Source organism: Staurois parvus, unplaced genomic scaffold (assembly GCF_062004578.1).
Source record: "Staurois parvus isolate SC_StPar_1 unplaced genomic scaffold, SC_StPar_1.0 ptg000221l, whole genome shotgun sequence".
NCBI lineage: Eukaryota > Metazoa > Chordata > Amphibia > Anura > Ranidae > Staurois > Staurois parvus.
In genome coordinates, this window is record NW_028318017.1 from 1,889,297 (window position 1) to 1,908,067 (window position 18,771).

Sequence of the window (18,771 nt, forward strand, 5' to 3'; positions counted from 1 at the left end):
CATGGTGATCATATCCCCCTTCTGTATTATACATGGTGATCATATCCCCCTTATGTATTATACACGGAGATCATATCCCCCCTTATGTATTATACACGGTGATCATATCCCCCCTTATGTATTATACATGGTGATCATATCCCCCTTATGTATTATACATGGTGATCATATCCCCCCCTTATGTATTATACATGGAGATCATATCCCCCTTATGTATTATACATGGAGATCATATCCCCCTTATGTATTATACATGGTGATCATATCCCCCCTTATGTATTATACATGGAGATCATATCCCCCCTTATGTATTATACATGGTGATCATATCCCCCTTATGTATTATACACGGAGATCATATCCCCCATATGTATTATACATGGAGATCATATCCCCCCTTATGTATTATACATGGAGATCATATCCCCCCTTATGTATTATACATGGAGATCATATCACCCCCTTATGTATTATACATGGAGATCATATCCCCCCTTATGTATTATACATGGAGATCATATTCCCCTTATGTATTATACATGGAGATCATATCCCCCCTTATGTATTATACATGGAGATCATATTCCTCTTATGTATTATACATGGAGATCATATCCCCCCCCCCTTATGTATTATACATGGAGATCATATCCCCCTTATGTATTATACATGGTGATCATATCCCCCCCTTATGTATTATACATGGAGATCATATCCCCCTTATGTATTATACATGGAGATCATATCCCCCCTTATATATTATACATGGAGATCATATCCCCCCCTTATGTATTATACATGGAGATCATATCCCCCTTATGTATTATACATGGAGATCATATCCCCCTTATGTATTATACATGGAGATCATATCCCCCCTTATGTAATATACATGGGGATCATATCCCCCCCTTATGTATTATACATGGAGATCATATCCCCCTTATGTATTATACATGGAGATCATATCCCCCCTTATGTATTATACATGGAGATCATATCCCCCCCTTATGTATTATACATGGTGATCATATCCCCCTTATGTATTATACATGGAGATCATATTCCCCTTATGTATTATACATGGAGATCATATTCCTCTTATGTATTATACATGGAGATCATATCCCCCCCCCTTATGTATTATACATGGAGATCATATCCCCCCCCTTATGTATTATACATGGAGATCATATCCCCCCCTTATGTATTATACAAGGTGATCATATTCCCCCTTATGTATTATACATGGAGATCATATCCCCCCTTATGTATTATACATGGTGATCATATCCCCCTTATGTATTATACATGGAGATCATATTCCCCCTTATGTATTATACATGGAGATCATATCCCCCCTTATGTATTATACATGGTGATCATATCCCCCTTATGTATTATACATGGAGATCATATCCCCCCTTATGTATTATACATGGAGATCATATCCCCCCTTATGTATTATACATGGAGATCATATCCCCCCTTATGTATTATACATGGAGATCATATTCCTCTTATGTATTATACATGGAGATCATATCCCCCCCCTTATGTATTATACATGGAGATCATATCCCCCCTTATGTATTATACATGGAGATCATATCCCCCCTTATGTATTATACATGGAGATCATATCCCCCTTATGTATTATACATGGAGATCATATCCCCCCTTATGTATTATACATGGAGATCATATCCCCCTTATGTATTATACATGGAGATCATATCCCCCTTATGTATTATACATGGAGATCATATCCCCCCTTATGTATTATACATGGAGATCATATCCCCCTTATGTATTATACATGGAGATCATATCCCCCCTTATGTATTATACATGGAGATCATATCCCCCTTATGTATTATACATGGAGATCATATCCCCCTTAGGTATTATACATGGAGATCATATCCCCCCTTATGTATTATACATGGAGATCATATCCCCCTTATGTATTATACATGGAGATCATATCCCCTCTTATGTATTATACATGGAGATCATATCCCCCCTTATGTATTATACATGGAGATCATATCCCCCTTATGTATTATACATGGAGATCATATCCCCCTTATGTATTATACATGGAGATCATATCCCCCTTATGTATTATACATGGAGATCATATCCCCCCTTATGTATTATACATGGAGATCATATCCCCCTTATGTATTATACATGGAGATCATATCCCCCCCTTATGTATTATACATGGTGATCATATCCCCCCTTAATCTCCTCTTCTCAGTAGAGAATACATTCAGTTCCTCTAATCTTTCCTCATAGCTGAGCTCCTCCATGCCTCGTATCAGTTTGGTTGCCCTTCTCTGTACTTTCTCCAGTTCCCCAATGTTCTTTTTGTGAATTGGAGCCCAAAACTGAACTGCATATTCCAGATGAGGTAATACTAATGAGTTGTACCTGGGGGGCATTAATAATCTTGTGATCTACCAGAACCTCCAGATCCTTCTCCACCATTGATTCTGCAGTTGTACTCCCCCCCAGTATGTACGATGCATGTATATTCTTAGCCCCCAAGTGCAGAACCTTACATTTATCACCATTAGCCCTCATTGGCCCCATAGTCCCCCAATTACACAGAGCATTGAGGTTGGCTTGTAAGTTGGAGACATCCTGTAAGGACGTTATTCCCCGACACAGCTTGGTGTCATCTGCAAAGACTGGAATGGGGTTTATAATCTCACACCCCATATTGTTTATAAATATATTAATAAGTAAGGGTCCCAACACTTAACCCTGGGGTACCCCACTAATAATACTGAACCCTGGGGTACCCCACTAATAACACTGAACCTTGGGGTACCCCACTAATAACACTGAACCCTGGAGTACCCCACTAATAACACTGAACCTTGGGGTACACCACTAATAACACCACTACTCTCTGAATACGATCTTTTAGTCAATTTTCTATCCATTTACATTCAGATTTTTCCATCCTTTAGACTTTACTTTACACATTAGCCGTGTGTGGGGAACTGTGTCCAGGTATACCACGTCCACCGCCACCCCTCTGTCCAAGTATACCACGTCCACCGCCACCCCTCTGTCCAAGTATACCACATCCACTGCCACCTCTCTGTCCAAGTATACCACGTCCACTGCCAACCCTCTGTCCAAGTATACCACATCCATAGCCACCCCTCTGTCCCAGTATACCACGTCCACCGCCACCCCTCTGTCCAAGTATACCACATCCACAGCCACCCCTCTGTCCCAGTATACCACGTCCACCGCCACCCTTCTGTTCAAGTATACCAATGCCAAAGCCACCCCTCTGTCCAAGTATACCACGTCCAATGCCACGCCTCTGTCCAAGTATACCACGTTCACCTCTCTGTCCCAGTATACCACATCCACTGCCACCCCTCTGTCCAAGTATACCACGTCCACCGCCACCCCTCTGTCCAAGTATACCACGTCCACCGCCTCCCCTCTGTGCAAGTATACCACGTCCACCGCCACCCCTCTGTGCAAGTATACCACGTCCACCGCCACCCCTCTGTCCAAGTATACCACATCCACCGCCACCCCTCTGTCCAAGTATACCACATCCACAGCCACTCCTTTGTCCAAGTATACCACACCCACCACCACCCCTCTATTTAAGTATACCATGTCCACAGCCACCCCTCTTTCCAAGTATACCACATCCACAGCCACCCCTCTGTCCAAGTATACCACATCCACCACCACTCCTTTGTCCAAGTATACCACGTCCACCCCTCTGTCCAAGTATACCACATCCACTGCCACCCCTCTGTCCAAGTATACCACGTCCACTGCCAACCCTCTGTCCAAGTATACCACATCCACAGCCACCCCTCTGTCCCAGTATACCACGTCCACCGCCACCCCTCTGTCCAAGTATACCACATCCACAGCCACCCCTCTGTCCCAGTATACCACGTCCACCGCCACCCTTCTGTTCAAGTATACCAATGCCAAAGCCACCCCTCTGTCCAAGTATACCACATCCACTGCCACGCCTCTGTCCAAGTATACCACGTGCACCTCTCTGTCCCAGTATACCACATCCACTGCCACCCCTCTTTCCAAGTATACCACGTCCACAGCCACCCCTCTGTCCAAGTATACCACATCCACCACCACCCCTCTGTCCCAGTATACCACGTCCACAGCCACCCTTCTGTCCAAGGTTTTGCTCACCTCATAAAAAGAAATCAGATTTGTTTGACAGATTAGTTTTTGTTATGATAAGCTGTGATTGGCCATAGGTGATCACATGCTACAGATGGGCTGTGATTGGCCAAGTCTGTACATGTGATCACTGTTACCAATCACAGCTTGCAGCATAGTTGTAAGCAGTGAATGGCATGAAAGGAAGCCTTTCATTGTCTACAACTATCATGTGATCTGCTGGGATTGGTCATGGTGATCTTTTGACACTGGCCAGTGTAGTGATCTGTCATCAGCTGTGACAGATCACAATGGAGCTTGGCCCATAGGGCACACGTGAGGCATGATCCCAGGATGACGTCATATGACATCCTCACGGGATAATAGGGATCCCAATTGGCTGTTATTTTATAATAGGCTGGGAGGGAAGAAGTTAAGGCCCACTTTTGTGTGACCACATATATGTGTACGGTCATCAGGAATGGGTTAAAGGTACATTTGCTTTATGGGTAGAATATTATGTGCAGACAAGGGATCCATGTAGATGAAATACGCTGTGCATGATCATATTCCTGTGTTTAAATGCCGCACATACACGTGTGCTTTATTCTATAGGAGCAGCGGCTGAGCTCAATGTTGCTGGGGGAAGATGTAAAGCCCTGGGCATGCATGGCAGTTAAGCATAGAAGCATGAAAACCCCCCCAGGACATCACCCATATACATAGCTGGAGCTCATCCTTCCAGAATCATTCCACTGATGGAACGCACAGCCCCCAGATTAATATGACACAGGTACCGGTGGTCCAATCAGAACACTCCAGGCCCCAGCAATGCACACCTCCAAATTAAACGGCACATGTACATGTGGTCCAATCAGAACACTCCAGGCCCCAGCAATGCACACCCCCATAATAAATGGCACATGTACTGGTGGTCCAGTCAGAATCCTCAAGGCCCCAGCAATGCACACCTCCAAATTAAACGGCACATGTACAGGTGGTCCAATCAGAACCCTCCAGGCCCCAGCAGTGCCCCCAGCCCTGAATTCTCACCAATGGAACTCTCCACTGAAATCTCTCATCAATTACTAGCCAGATTCTCTCTATTACCTCCTGTATGTACAAAACTCCCCCAAATCTCTCCCCTCCTCACCATCCACTAGAAATTGGAGGAATTGTTTCTTCTTCCTGAAATCCAGACCTAGAGAGGAATAGAAAAGAACCAACAAACCCCACAAAGTCTTTTTATAGAGATTTATTCCATCAAATCCAAACTATTCTACACATATTTATTCCATGGAATATGAAGAGATTTTTCTATCAATAATCCCATCAAATCTGCGTGTTTATTGGACTTTATTCCCAGCAATAATCAATCAGGAATCCATGCCAGCAATCATCAGATCAATAGGAATGTTTCCTATATCCAGTGATCACGGTTTGATCCTCCAACATAACCAGTGCACAGAATGATAAATCTATCCCATGAAATGGCTCTTATTGATTGGTTGATGTCATTTATTGATCTATTGATTCCCTTCTATGATAGAATAGATTGATTTCTCCATGTATTGATCATCCTCTCCATATATCTCTTCACCTTGTCTAACATCATACAAATCCTGAATGCTATAAATCTCAGTCCTGTCCATGAATTGTATGTGACTCGGGTCTTTATAATACGATATACTGGACTGTTACTTCATTCCCTATTTTTATATCGTCTTCTTACAACTGTCCTGATGAAGTGACACTTTGAAGCCATGAAACGCGTTGATGGTGTATTTTACATTCACTTGTCCAGTAAACTCCGACCTTCTGAAGAAAACATTTCAGAGTTTCCTCCTTTACTATGGGCTCCTCTGCTGACCTCACCCTCTATTTTTCTTGGGGTGAAAGTTCTCCACCGGGATCCAAATCCTGCATAGTATGTGATGATCTGGAATTCCCCGATGACCATGGAGGGTGACCACCTATTGACTTCAGTGAGAGAGACATATTCACCACCAGTCCTCAGATAGGTTGTCTGATCCCTGGATGGGTTCCCCGCAACCTCCCAGATGTGAGTACATGCACCGTACTTCTCCCCATCTTCTAGAACCATCTCCCACCTTCTGGTATCCATCACTACACTCAGTCCCATCTCTTCCATGGTCTTTTATCCTCTTCCCGTCTCCTGATGGTTTGGAGGATTTCTACATATTGCTCTCATGACAGGGCTATTTTAATTGTATGCAGAGAGGAGGGGGAGGAGTACACAGACTCCTCCCAGTGTTGGTTTATGAGGGGGACCTATAGGGTATTCTGCCCTGTCCAATCACAATAATCCCTGAGGAGCCCCCATTGTGTGCAGGTACCCCCCAGACACGAGACTGTCCTCCAATCTGGTCATTTCCTGATAGATCACATGACAAAGTTGTATCTATGAGGGTCTCTGTCATGTCATGTCTATGGGCCCCTTATTGTACTATAACCCATCCCCCTCCCCCTCCTGACCTGTACTGGGAAATATCCGGGCTGTGATTGGTGAGGACAATACTGCTGTTATCTCCAATATTGTTCTATGGGTGAGATTTGTAGGAAGATGCTGTACAGAGGCTCCTATTCATTCACAAAACTGAAGGCCAGGAAACACCCTTTACTATGCTTCAGTGAATGACCACAGGAGTGATTGGTACCAATCACTCACTGTGTTCATTCAGAAAGGGCTGGCAAATATGACATGCCAACTCCCCACTCTCCATCCTGAACACCACACTGATCTCTAACCCCAGCAGCAGCTGCATCCAGTGTGGGGGGCAGGAGGGGAAGTCAGACAGCAGCACTGCACAGAGGGGGGGCTGGGACATCAGTAGGAGGTCCCAGCACAGGGAGGGAGTTTTAGTGATGGGGAAGTATTTAGATATTTTGATCCCTTTGTGGCTCCCCTGCAGCAGCTGCAGCCAGTGGGAGGGGAGAGAAGCCAGAAGCAGGGGAGCCACAGATGGATCAGTGCTGTGGGGGGAGGGGGAATCAGTGCTGTGGGGGATAGGTGCTGTGGGGGGATCTGTGATGCAGGTGCATGTTAGAGTTGTGGGGAGCCATCTTAGAGGACAGGCAGAGGGGCTGTGGAGTGCAGGGAAGCTCAGCAGACCAGGCGCTCATAGCAGAAGGGGGAAGCCATGACAGTATGTTGTAGTCACCTGACCAGCTGGAAGCAGTTTTGTAGGTCAGTACAACATTAGTACATCCATGGCAGGAAAAGGGTTCAAGTGCCACCTAGGGGTAATTTTTCAGTAACAACATTTTTCATCATCTCAATGGATCTCTGATGTGTGTGACGACTAGACTTGTCTGAAAAACATTTCCAGCACTCTGGACAGGAATATGGCTTCTCCCCCGTGTGAGATCTCTGAAGTATGTGAAGACTGGACTTGTCTGAAAAAAATTTCCCGCACTCTGGACAGGAATATGGCTTCTCCACCTTGTGAGATCTCTGATGTGTGAAAAGATTGGACTTCTTTGAAAAACATTTCCCACACTCAGGACAGGAATATGGCTTCTCCCCTGTGTGAGATGTCTGATGTTCGCGCAGACTAGACTGCTCTGAAAAACATTTCCCGCACTCTGGACAGGAATATGGTTTCTCCCCCGTGTGAGATCTCTGATGTTTGTAAAGATTGGACTTCACTGAAAAACATTTCCCACACTCAGGACAGGAATACGGCTTCTCTCCCGTGTGAGATCTCTGATGTGTGTGAAGACTGGACTTATCTGAAAAACATTTCCCGCACTCAGGACAGAAATATGGCTTCTCCCCCGTGTGAGATCTCTGATGTGTGTAAAGATGAGACGTCTTTGAAAAACATTTCCCACACTCAGAACAGGAAAACGGCTTTTCCCCCGTGTGAGATCTCTGATGTATGGAAAGATAGGACTTCTTTGAAAAACATTTCCTGCACTCAGGACAGGAATATGGTTTCTCCCCTGTGTGAGATCTCTGATGTTCACGCAGACTAGAGTGCTGTGAAAAACATTTCCCGCACTCAGGACAGGGATATGGCTTCTCCCCTGTGTGAGATCTCTGATGTTTGCGCAGACAAGACTGCTGTGAAAAACATTTCCTGCACTCAGGACAGGAATATGGCTTCTCTCCCGTGTGAGACCTCTGATGTCTGACAAGTTTTGCTTTTTCTACAAAACATTTCCCACACTCAGGACAAGAATACGGCTTCTCCCCCGTGTGAGACAGTTTATGCACATTAAGACCAGATTTAGAAAAGAACCTTTTCCCGCACTCAGGACAGGAATACGGCTTCTCTCCTGTGTGAGATCTCTGATGTGTGTAAAGACTGGACGTCACTGAAAAACATTTCCCGCACTCAGGACAGGAATATGGCTTCTCCCCCGTGTGAGATCTCTGATGTTTGCACAGACTAGACTTCTCTGAAAAACATTTCCCGCACTCAGGACAGAGATAAGGCTTCTCCCCCGTGTGAGATCTTATATGCTCATTAAGATAGTATGTAGAACGAAACCGCTTCCCGCACTCAGTACAGGAGAACCTCTTCCCTGTTGGAAGGCCGGCCCGGTCCCGCACAGTCTGAGGTTCCTCAGGATACGAGGAATCCGATGGTCCATCTACACTGGGTGGTGCCGGATGGACATTGGATGGAGCCGGGTTTTCTCCTGGACTATACTGTGTGATGTCCTCATCTTCTACTTTCCAGTCTGGAGACAAAGTGAGACAATCCTCTGAGGTTTTCCTCATCTCCTGGCCATGGACTAAAATACAAAGACAAAGAGGATTACTAGACAGGAGCTGATTGGTTCCCTCAAACCAGGACTCCGCCCACATCAGGCAGCTTGGTCTCTGAGGAGCTTACAATTCCACCCTCAAGGGAACTAGGAAATGGCTCCTCTGATCTCCTACCAGGTCATTTCTTTATTCATGGACCTTAGTCAGAGAGTGAGGAAACAACCAGAACTGTCTTTTATAGGAGGGACAGTGATGAGGGGATTATAGGACGAGGGTCCCCACCCCCTCTATCACTCATCGCCATCTTCCCAACACAAGAAGTACTGCACTTCCTTATTTAGTTCATGATTTAGTCATGAAGAACAGCGGGGCTGAGCCCCACCAGAGGTCAGAGAGTGAGGATGGGGGGAGAACAACCAAGATGAAGACTGGACTGATCCTGAAGACCACCATCATTGGGGTATTGACTCCTCCCTCATTATCACTTTCTGTTTAAGGGTCCAAAGTTGGAGGATGTTATCACATTATTATCACCATGTAAAAGTCTGTGCTCCAATCACATCATCCGATATAAAATGTCCAGCTGGGAGGAAATGGGGGGAACAAAAGAGAATCCATATTGTGTGTATATATAGCAGTGGGGGGAGGGGGAGAGCAGAAGTCAGGAGTATGGAATGTACAACATAAAGTATATAGTGCAGGGGTCAGGAGTATGTAATGTACAACATGGAGTATATAGTGCAGGGGTCAGGAGTATGTAATGTACAACATAGAGTATATAGTGCAGGGGTCAGGAGTATGTAATGTACAACATAGAGTATATAGTGCAGGGGTCAGGAGTATGTAATGTACAAGTTATATAGTATAAGGGTCAGGACTCACAGTATTAGTATTCTGTAATCAGTGGAAGCTTAAATGTTTACTGTAGACAACATGTAGAGGTGAGCTGGGATTAAACCATCATGAAACAGGTTAGTTTGGAGGTGAGCAAATCATTGGAAAGAGGGATGATTTTGGACGTGGTATACTTGGACAGAGGGGTGGCCGTGGCCATGGTATACTTGGACAGAGGGGTGGCCGTGGACGTGGTATACTTGGACAGAGGGGTGGCGGTGGATGTGGTATACTTGGAGAGAGGGGTGGCGGTGGATGTGGTATAATTGGACAGAGGGGTGGCGGTGGACGTGGTATACTTGGACAGAGGGGTGGCGGTGGACGTGGTATACTTGGACAGAGGGGTGGCGGTGAATGTGGTATACTTGGACAGAGAGGTGGCCGTGGACGTGGTATACTTGGACAGAGGGGTGGCGGTGGATGTGGTATACTTGGAAAGAGGGGTGGCAGTGGACGTGGTATACTTGGACAGAGGGGTGGCTGTGGACGTGGTATACTTGGACAGAGGGGTGGATGTGGTATACTTGGACAGAGGGGTGGTGGTGGACGTGGTATACTTGGACAGAGGGGTGGCGGTGGACGTGGTATACTTGGACAGAGGGGTGGATGTGGTATACTTGGACAGAGGGGTTGCGGTGGATGTGGTATACTTGGACAGAGGAGTGGCGGTGGACGTGGTATACTTGGACAGAGGAGTGGCGGTGGACGTGGTATACTTGGACAGAGGAGTGGCGGTGGACGTGGTATACTTGGACAGAGGGGTGGCGGTGGACGTGGTATACTTGGACAGAGGGGTGGCGGTGGACGTGGTATACTTGGACAGAGGGGTGGCGGTGGACGTGGTATACTTGGACAGAGGGGTGGTGGTGGACGTGGTATACTTGGACAGAGGGGTGGCGGTGGACGTGGTATACTTGCACAGAGGGGTGGCGGTGGACGTGGTATACTTGGACAGAGGGGTGGCGGTGGACGTGGTATACTTGGACACAGTTCCCCACACACGGCTAATGTGTAAGGTAAAGTCTATAGGCTGGAAAAATCTGAATGTAAATGGATAGAAAACTGGCTAAAAGATCATATTAAGAGAGTAGTGGTTAATGATTCATACTCTGAATGGTGTAGGGGTGTCAGTAGGGTTCCCCAAGGTTCAGTGTGATTAGTGGGGTACCCTAAGGTTCAGTGTGATTAGTGAGGTACCCCAAGGTTCAGTGTGATTAGTGAGGTACCCCAAGGTTCAGTGTTATTAGTGAGGTACCCCAAGGTTCAGTGTTATTAGTGGGGTACTCCAAGGTTCAGTGTTAGTGGGGTACCCCAGGGTTCAGTGTTATTAGTGGGGTACCCCAGGGTTCAGTGTTATTAGTGGGGTACCCCAGGGTTCAGTGTTATTAGTGGGGTACCCCAGGGTTCAGTGTTGGGACCCTTACTTTTCAACATATAAACAATATGGGGTGTGAGATTATAAATCCCATTCCAGTCTTTGCAGATGACACCAAGCTGTGCCGGGGAATAACGTCCTTACAGGATGTCTCCAACTTACAAGCCGACCTCAATGCTCTGTGTAATTGGGGGACTATGGGGCCAATGAGGGTTAATGGTGATAAATGTAAGGTTCTGCACTTACTAGGGGGGTACAACTGGGGGGGGGTCAATGGTGGAAAAGTATCTGGGGGGGTCAATGGTGGAAAAGTATCTGGGGGGGTCAAATGTGGAGAAGGATCTGGGGGAGTCAATGGTGGAGAAGGATCTGATAGACAATGGTGGAGAAGGATCTGGGGGAGTCAATTGTGCAGAAGGATCTGGGGGAGTCAATTGTGGAGAAGGATCTGAGGGACAATGGTGCAAAAGGATCTGGGGGCAAATTGTGGAGAAGGATCTGGAGGGGTAGGGGCCAGTGGTGAAGAATCTGGGGGGGTCCATGGTGGAGAAGGATCTGGGGGTTCTAGTAGATCACAAGCCTATTAATGGCATGCAATGCAAAGCTGCGGGTTCTATAGCGAGCAAAATCCTCTCTTGTATTAGGAGAGGTATCATCCCCCCCCTCCCCCGGTACAAATTAATAGTAAGACCTCATCTGGAATATGCAGTTCAGTTTTGGGCTCCAATTCACAAAAAAAACATTGGGGAACTGGAGGAAGTACAGAGAAGGGCAACCAAACTGATACGAGGCATGGAGGAGATCAGCTATGAGGAAAGATTAGAGGAACTGAATGTATTCTCTACTGAGAAGAGGAGATTAAGGGGGGATATGATCTCCATGTATAATACATAAGGGGGGGATATGATCTCCATGTATAATACATAAGGGGGGATATGATCTCCATGTATAATACATAAGGGGGGGGATATGATCACCATGTATAATACATAAGGGGGGGGATATGATCTCCATGTATAATACATAAGGGGGGATATGATCTCCATGTATAATACATAAGGGGGGATATGATCTCCATGTATAATACATAAGGGGAGATATGATCTCCATGTATAATACATAAGGGGGATATGATCTCCATGTAAAATACATAAGGGGGGATATGATCTCCATGTATAATACATAAGGGGGATATGATCTCCATGTATAATACATAAGGGGGGATATGATCTCCATGTATAATACATAAGGGGGGATATGATCTCCATGTATAATACATAAGGGGGGATATGATCTCCATGTATAATACATAAGGGGGATATGATCACCATGTATAATACATAAGGGGGGATATGATCTCCATGTATAATACATAAGGGGGGATATGATCTCCATGTATAATACATAAGGGGGGATATGATCTCCATGTATAATACATAAGGGGGATATGATCTCCATGTATAATACATAAGGGGGGATATGATCTCCATGTATAATACAAAAGGGGGGATATGATCTCCATGTATAATACATAAGGGGGGATATGATCTCCATGTATAATACATAAGGGGGGATATGATCTCCATGTATAATACATAAGGGGGGATATGATCTCCATATATAATACATAAGGGGGATATGATCTCCATGTATAATACATAAGGGGGGATGTGATCTCCATGTATAATACATAAGGGGGGATATGATCTCCATGTATAATACATAAGGGGGATATGATCTCCATGTATAATACATAAGGGGGATATGATCACCATGTATAATACATAAGGGGGATATGATCTCCATGTATAATACATAAGGGGGGATATGCTCTCCATGTATAATACATAAGGGGGGGATATGATCTCCATGTATAATACATAAGGGGGGATATGATCTCCATGTATAATACAAAAGGGGGGATATGAGCTCCATGTATAATACATAAGGGGGAGATATGATCACCATGTATAATACATAAGGGGGGATATGATCTCCATGTATACTACATAAGGGGGGATATGATCTCCATATATAATACATAAGGGGGATATGATCTCCATGTATAATACATAAGGGGGGATGTGATCTCCATGTATAATACATAAGGGGGGATATGATCTCCATGTATAATACATAAGGGGGATATGATCTCCATGTATAATACATAAGAGGGGATATGCTCTCCATGTATAATACATAAGGGGGATATGATCTCCATGTATAATACATAAGGGGGATATGATCACCATGTATAATACATAAGGGGGATATGATCTCCATGTATAATACATAAGGGGGGATATGCTCTCCATGTATAATACATAAGGGGGGGATATGATCTCCATGTATAATACAAAAGGGGGGATATGATCTCCATGTATAATACATAAGGGGGAGATATGATCACCATGTATAATACATAAGGGGGGATATGATCTCCATGTATAATACATAAGGGGGGATATGATCTCCATATATAATACATAAGGGGGATATGATCTCCATGTATAATACATATAACATGTATAATACATAAGGGGGGATATGATCTCCATGTATAATACATAAGGGGGGATATGATCTCCATGTATAATACATAAGGGGGGATATGATCTCCATGTATAATACATAAGAGGGGATATGCTCTCCATGTATAATACATAAGGGGGATATGATCACCATGTATAATACATAAGGGGGGATATGATCTCCATGTATAATACATAAGGGGGATATGATCTCCATGTATAATACATAAGGGGGGATATGATCTCCATGTATAATACATAAGGGGGATATGATCTCCATGTATAATACATAAGGGGGGATATGATCTCCATGTATAATACATAAGGGGGGATATGATCTCCATGTATAATACAAAAGGGGGGATATGATCTCCATGTATAATACATAAGGGGGAGATATGATCACCATGTATAATACATAAGGGGGGATATGATCTCCATGTATAATACATAAGGGGGGATATGATCTCCATATATAATACATAAGGGGGATATGATCTCCATGTATAATACATAAGGGGGGATGTGATCTCCATGTATAATACATAAGGGGGGATATGCTCTCCATGTATAATACATAAGGGGGATATGATCACCATGTATAATACATAAGGGGGATATGATCTCCATGTATAATACATAAGGGGGGATATGCTCTCCATGTATAATACATAAGGGGGGGATATGATCTCCATGTATAATACATAAGGGGGATATGATCTCCATGCATAATACATAAGGGGAATATGATCTCCATGTATAATACATAAGGGGGGATTGCTGTAGGAAAGTCCTGGATTCTTTCTTGGATACACAGAATATAACTGGATATAACATTTACAGGGAAAGTTGATCCAGGGAATATCCGATTGACTCTCGGGGGTCAGGAACAAATCTTTTCCCCTGCACGAGCAGATTGGATCATGATTTGCTCGGTTTTTGCCTTCTGGTGGATCAACTGTGGGTGTCGGATTATAACTTTTATTTTTAATCGTTAAACTAGATGGACTGTCTTTTTTCAGCCAGACTAACTATGTAACTATGTAGGTCGCACACCGCTGCTTCCCATCTCCTGAGACTGCACTCAGTGACTTGGGTCTGAGACACTACAGACATATCCCTCCACCCGGCACAGCCAGCAGATAAAAGAGAAGGTACCCTGGAAGAGTCAGGCAGAAGGCAGAAGACTGCAGAATGAAATGAAAACGAGAAGCGCACCAACCTTGCACATTACCTCAGTAACCAAAATTTATTAATTGTAAAAAATATACTCACAAACAGCGAATTAAATCAGGCATATAAGTCCTCACAGGGACTTGAAGATAGTGTGAGTCCCATCAAGGGAATGGGTGTTCAGTATAACTGACGCGTTCGAAACGCGTCAACTATTCTGAACACCCATTCCCTTGATGGAACTCACGCTATCTTCAAGTCCCTGTGAGGACTTATATGCCTGATTTAATTCGCTGTTTGTGAGTATATTTTTTACAATTAATAAATTTTGGTTACTGAGGTAATGTGCAAGGTTGGTGCGCTTCTCGTTTTCATTTCATTCTGCAGTATTGATCGGGCTTCCCCAGCCTTGTTTTGGAGCTGCACAGCCCTTTATGCATTGGTGGACGATTTCTCCAGGCCTGGTTCCATCTATTCGCCACCTGTCTGAGTCCTAGAGCGCAGGAGAATTTGTCTTTGATTTACAATGCAGAAGACCCCAGTCACATGTCCTGGGTGCCTACATTACGCAATGCTTTTAGTAAGAAATCAACATTCTGCTGCCAGCTGAACCCCAGAATCTCCATAAATCCAGTCTAGAGACATAAATTGTGTCTGCAGCACAGAGAAGGAAGATTATCCGAGAGAAATCCAGGAATACAGGACGGGGAACACAGCTCAGGAAAGTGACCAGGGGATTACAGGCTGATATCACCCAGTCCCCGCCCTACTCTGGACCAATCAGTGAGCAGTATGGGTGGAGGAATGGATTTAGTGTTCATGACCCACCTGTGCTGATCTCTGTAGGAGTGTCCTCCTCTATAAATGTCCCCGTTATTCCATCCTCCTCCATAGACTGCTGATCATCCCTCACATACGCCTCTTCTTCTTCTTCTTCTGCTTTAACCTCAAATTCTATATCGATTGGATCTCCACTCTAAATCAAGGAAATGAGAGAAAATATCATCTGTAAAATATAAGGTCACATAAAAAGCTCCACACATTGTCTCTATGAATCCATGTTCTAGATCTCCATCCCACCAACCTTGCAATGGTGAGGGATAGTGTGATCTGCCTGTGTGGAATCCCGAGAATACAGAGGACGGGGACATCTCTCTGGTGGGTTCCTGGTATTAGGTGGCTCCATCATATCCTTGTGTCCTTCTGAAAACTCCTCCATCACTGCATACTCCTCATCTTCCTCTTTATACTCTTCTTTAACATCAATATTATCATCCCCGAGGATTCCGCTCTGAAAGATATAATAAAACATTCATTGTAACAAACATGCTGTGTATAAATCACAACTACCAATAATTGTCAATCATCTACCTGATGATGGTGAGGGATGGTGTGACCTTCCTGTGTGGAATCCCGGGAATACAGAGGACGGGGACATCTGTCTTGTGGGTTCCTGTAGCTGGATGACTCCACCATGGTGTCCTGGTACAGATCTTTGTGTTCTTTTAGAATCTCTGACTCCTTCATCACCCCATCCTCATCCTCCTCCTCTTTTATCTCTTCTTTAACCTCAACTTCAGAATCTCTCAAGTTTCCACTCTGAATATATAATAAAAATGACATCAATGGTAACAATGCAGATAATGTACAGATCCTAATGATACTATTAGTGATTGTTCCTCATCTACCTGATGATGGTGAGGGATGGTGTGACCTTCCTGTGTGGAATCCCGGGAATACAGAGGACGGGGACATCTCTCTGGTGGGTTCCCATGACTGGATCCATCTGTAGGAAACACACACACTGACTGAATCCATTGTTTCTATGTGTTTATCAGATGATGGGGGATCTAGGTGGATCCTCCGTACTGCTCTCTCCTTTACAATAAAGTCTCCTCTTACCCGGTGATGTGAGGGGCGGCTGATTGTCCATCATGACGTCCTTGTAGAGATCCTTGTGTCCTTCTAAATACTCCCACTCCTCCATGGAGAAATAGACAGTGACACCCTGACACCTTATAGGAACCTGACACACACAATGATACAGTCACCATCCAGACACATCCCTTGTCTGTTACTGGAGAATGTCCCAGAATTCCCGGCACCGCTCACCTCTCCTGTCAGCAGCTCCATCATCTTCTTGGTGACTTCTAGAATCTTCTGCATGTTGTGTCTCTCAGGGTTTAGGGAGTCACATGGAGGCACTGTGATGGTCATATGATCACCTGACTTCAGAAGAGGAAATCTCTGTATTGAGGAACCAATAGGAATATCATGTTAGAATCCCAGAATCCTCCTCACCTCTCCGGTCAGGTCTGTGTTTTATTAATAGAGATGAGTAATGTCATGTGACCTCCCAGAATCCTCCTCACCTCTCCGGTCAGGTCTGTGTTTTATTAATAGAGATGAGTAATGTCATGTGACCTCCCAGAATCCTCCTCACCTCTCCGGTCAGGTCTGTTGTATTAATAGAGATAAGAGTGATGTCATGTGACCTCCCAGAATCCTCCTCACCTCTCCGGTCAGGTCTGTGTTTTATTAATAGAGATGAGAGTGATGTCATGTGACCTCCCAGAATCCTCCTCACCTCTCCGGTCAGCAGGTAGATGATCTCCAGTGTGAGGTTTAGTATCTTCTCAGTCATGTGACTCCGGTCCTCCTCCATCCTCATTGGTGCCATCACGTGATCTATACAGGTCTCCTTGTAGACGGATAACTTTGGGAAATGAAAGTAAGAATGATTTGGATGATATTGGTCACACAATAATAGGATGTGGATGTGAGGGGGGAATAGGAGGGTTGATGGACACTTAAGAACTACTACCCCCATGGGAAGACATTTAATTTAAATTGTTAAGTATTTGCTACATCTTGGAGGTCCTGAGACAATCTTGACCTGCCAGATCAGAAATCCCCTTTTCTCTGTTGAGTTTTTTCATCTCTGAACTGGTTTGATGAGTTTTAGATCTGCAGACAAGGAATGATAAATACGATCCTTCCTATGACTTGTTTGCTCTGAGGCAGTGCTGTGAGGTCAATGTCGGCTCATCATGATGTCCAGGAAGGGGAACTTGCTGACTTTTGCTGGAGTTGCTGACTTTAATAGCCAGAACTCTGACTGCAAGGCTCCAATCTCTGGCAGCCTGCTGTCTGACAGGAGTGATGTCACTGTCACTCTCTGCAGTAAGAGAAGATAATGGATGGGATAACAGGAGAATGCTACTGGTGTAGTAGAGAGCTGGGGGGGAGGAGTCTGTTCTCTTCCCTCCAATGACAGCCCATCATGGGTAGGAAGAGAACAACATAAGGGAGGGGTTAGTTCTCTTCATTACCAAGTATACTGTAATATCCAGGACATTGTACAGAGTGGTGGTGGGTTCCTGGGGCTCTGAATTCCAGCACCGGGCACTGCCAGAGCCTGTGTCATAGGAGGTATTGGAGTGTCTCCTGAAGATGTATAGCACTGATCCCTGACTACCTTTTAGTTGATTATGCACCAACAGACCTCCTGTAGGAGGTCCACCAAGGGGAGAAGCATTGCCCTCCTTCATTCCACTTGGTATACTGGAAAATAATATATGACCGGTGAAATGGTAAGAAGGTTAAGGTTGTCTTCCTTTCCTGGTAGGAGTTCTGTAAAGAGGCCTGGAAAGTAAATGCAGGTAGGAGAGCAATCAGAGACTAGAGCCCCCCTCCCTACCTCAGAGTCTCCCTGAGCTCTACAACCTTCTCTTCCCTCAGAGCTGTGCTCCCCGCCAACCCTATCCACCAGATTCCTTCAGCTACTCTACCCCCTCAAAGCACTTGAGCTCCACTACCCCTTAGGGGACCTAAAGTCCCTCAGTAACCCATGAGAGACCCCTCAGCTCCTCTACTTCCCT

The 18,771-nt window shown here is 44.8% G+C and overlaps 1 protein-coding gene across 1 annotated transcript in view; it reads right to left on the reverse strand.

Moving 5' to 3' along the window:
- The window catches only part of LOC149460747 (uncharacterized), a 159,673-nt gene extending 143,160 nt beyond the window's left edge, over positions 1-16,513 (reverse strand). Inside the window, exons 1-4 of the mRNA XM_089679231.1 lie at positions 16,262-16,513; positions 15,975-16,181; positions 15,719-15,866; positions 7,756-8,943 (exon numbers count right to left, since the gene is read on the reverse strand). Coding sequence (XP_089535357.1) covers positions 7,756-8,943; positions 15,719-15,866; positions 15,975-16,181; positions 16,262-16,513 — 1,795 coding nt within the window. The remainder of the gene's footprint in view (positions 1-7,755; positions 8,944-15,718; positions 15,867-15,974; positions 16,182-16,261) is intronic.
- Between the last annotated feature and the right edge of the window lie 2,258 nt (positions 16,514-18,771).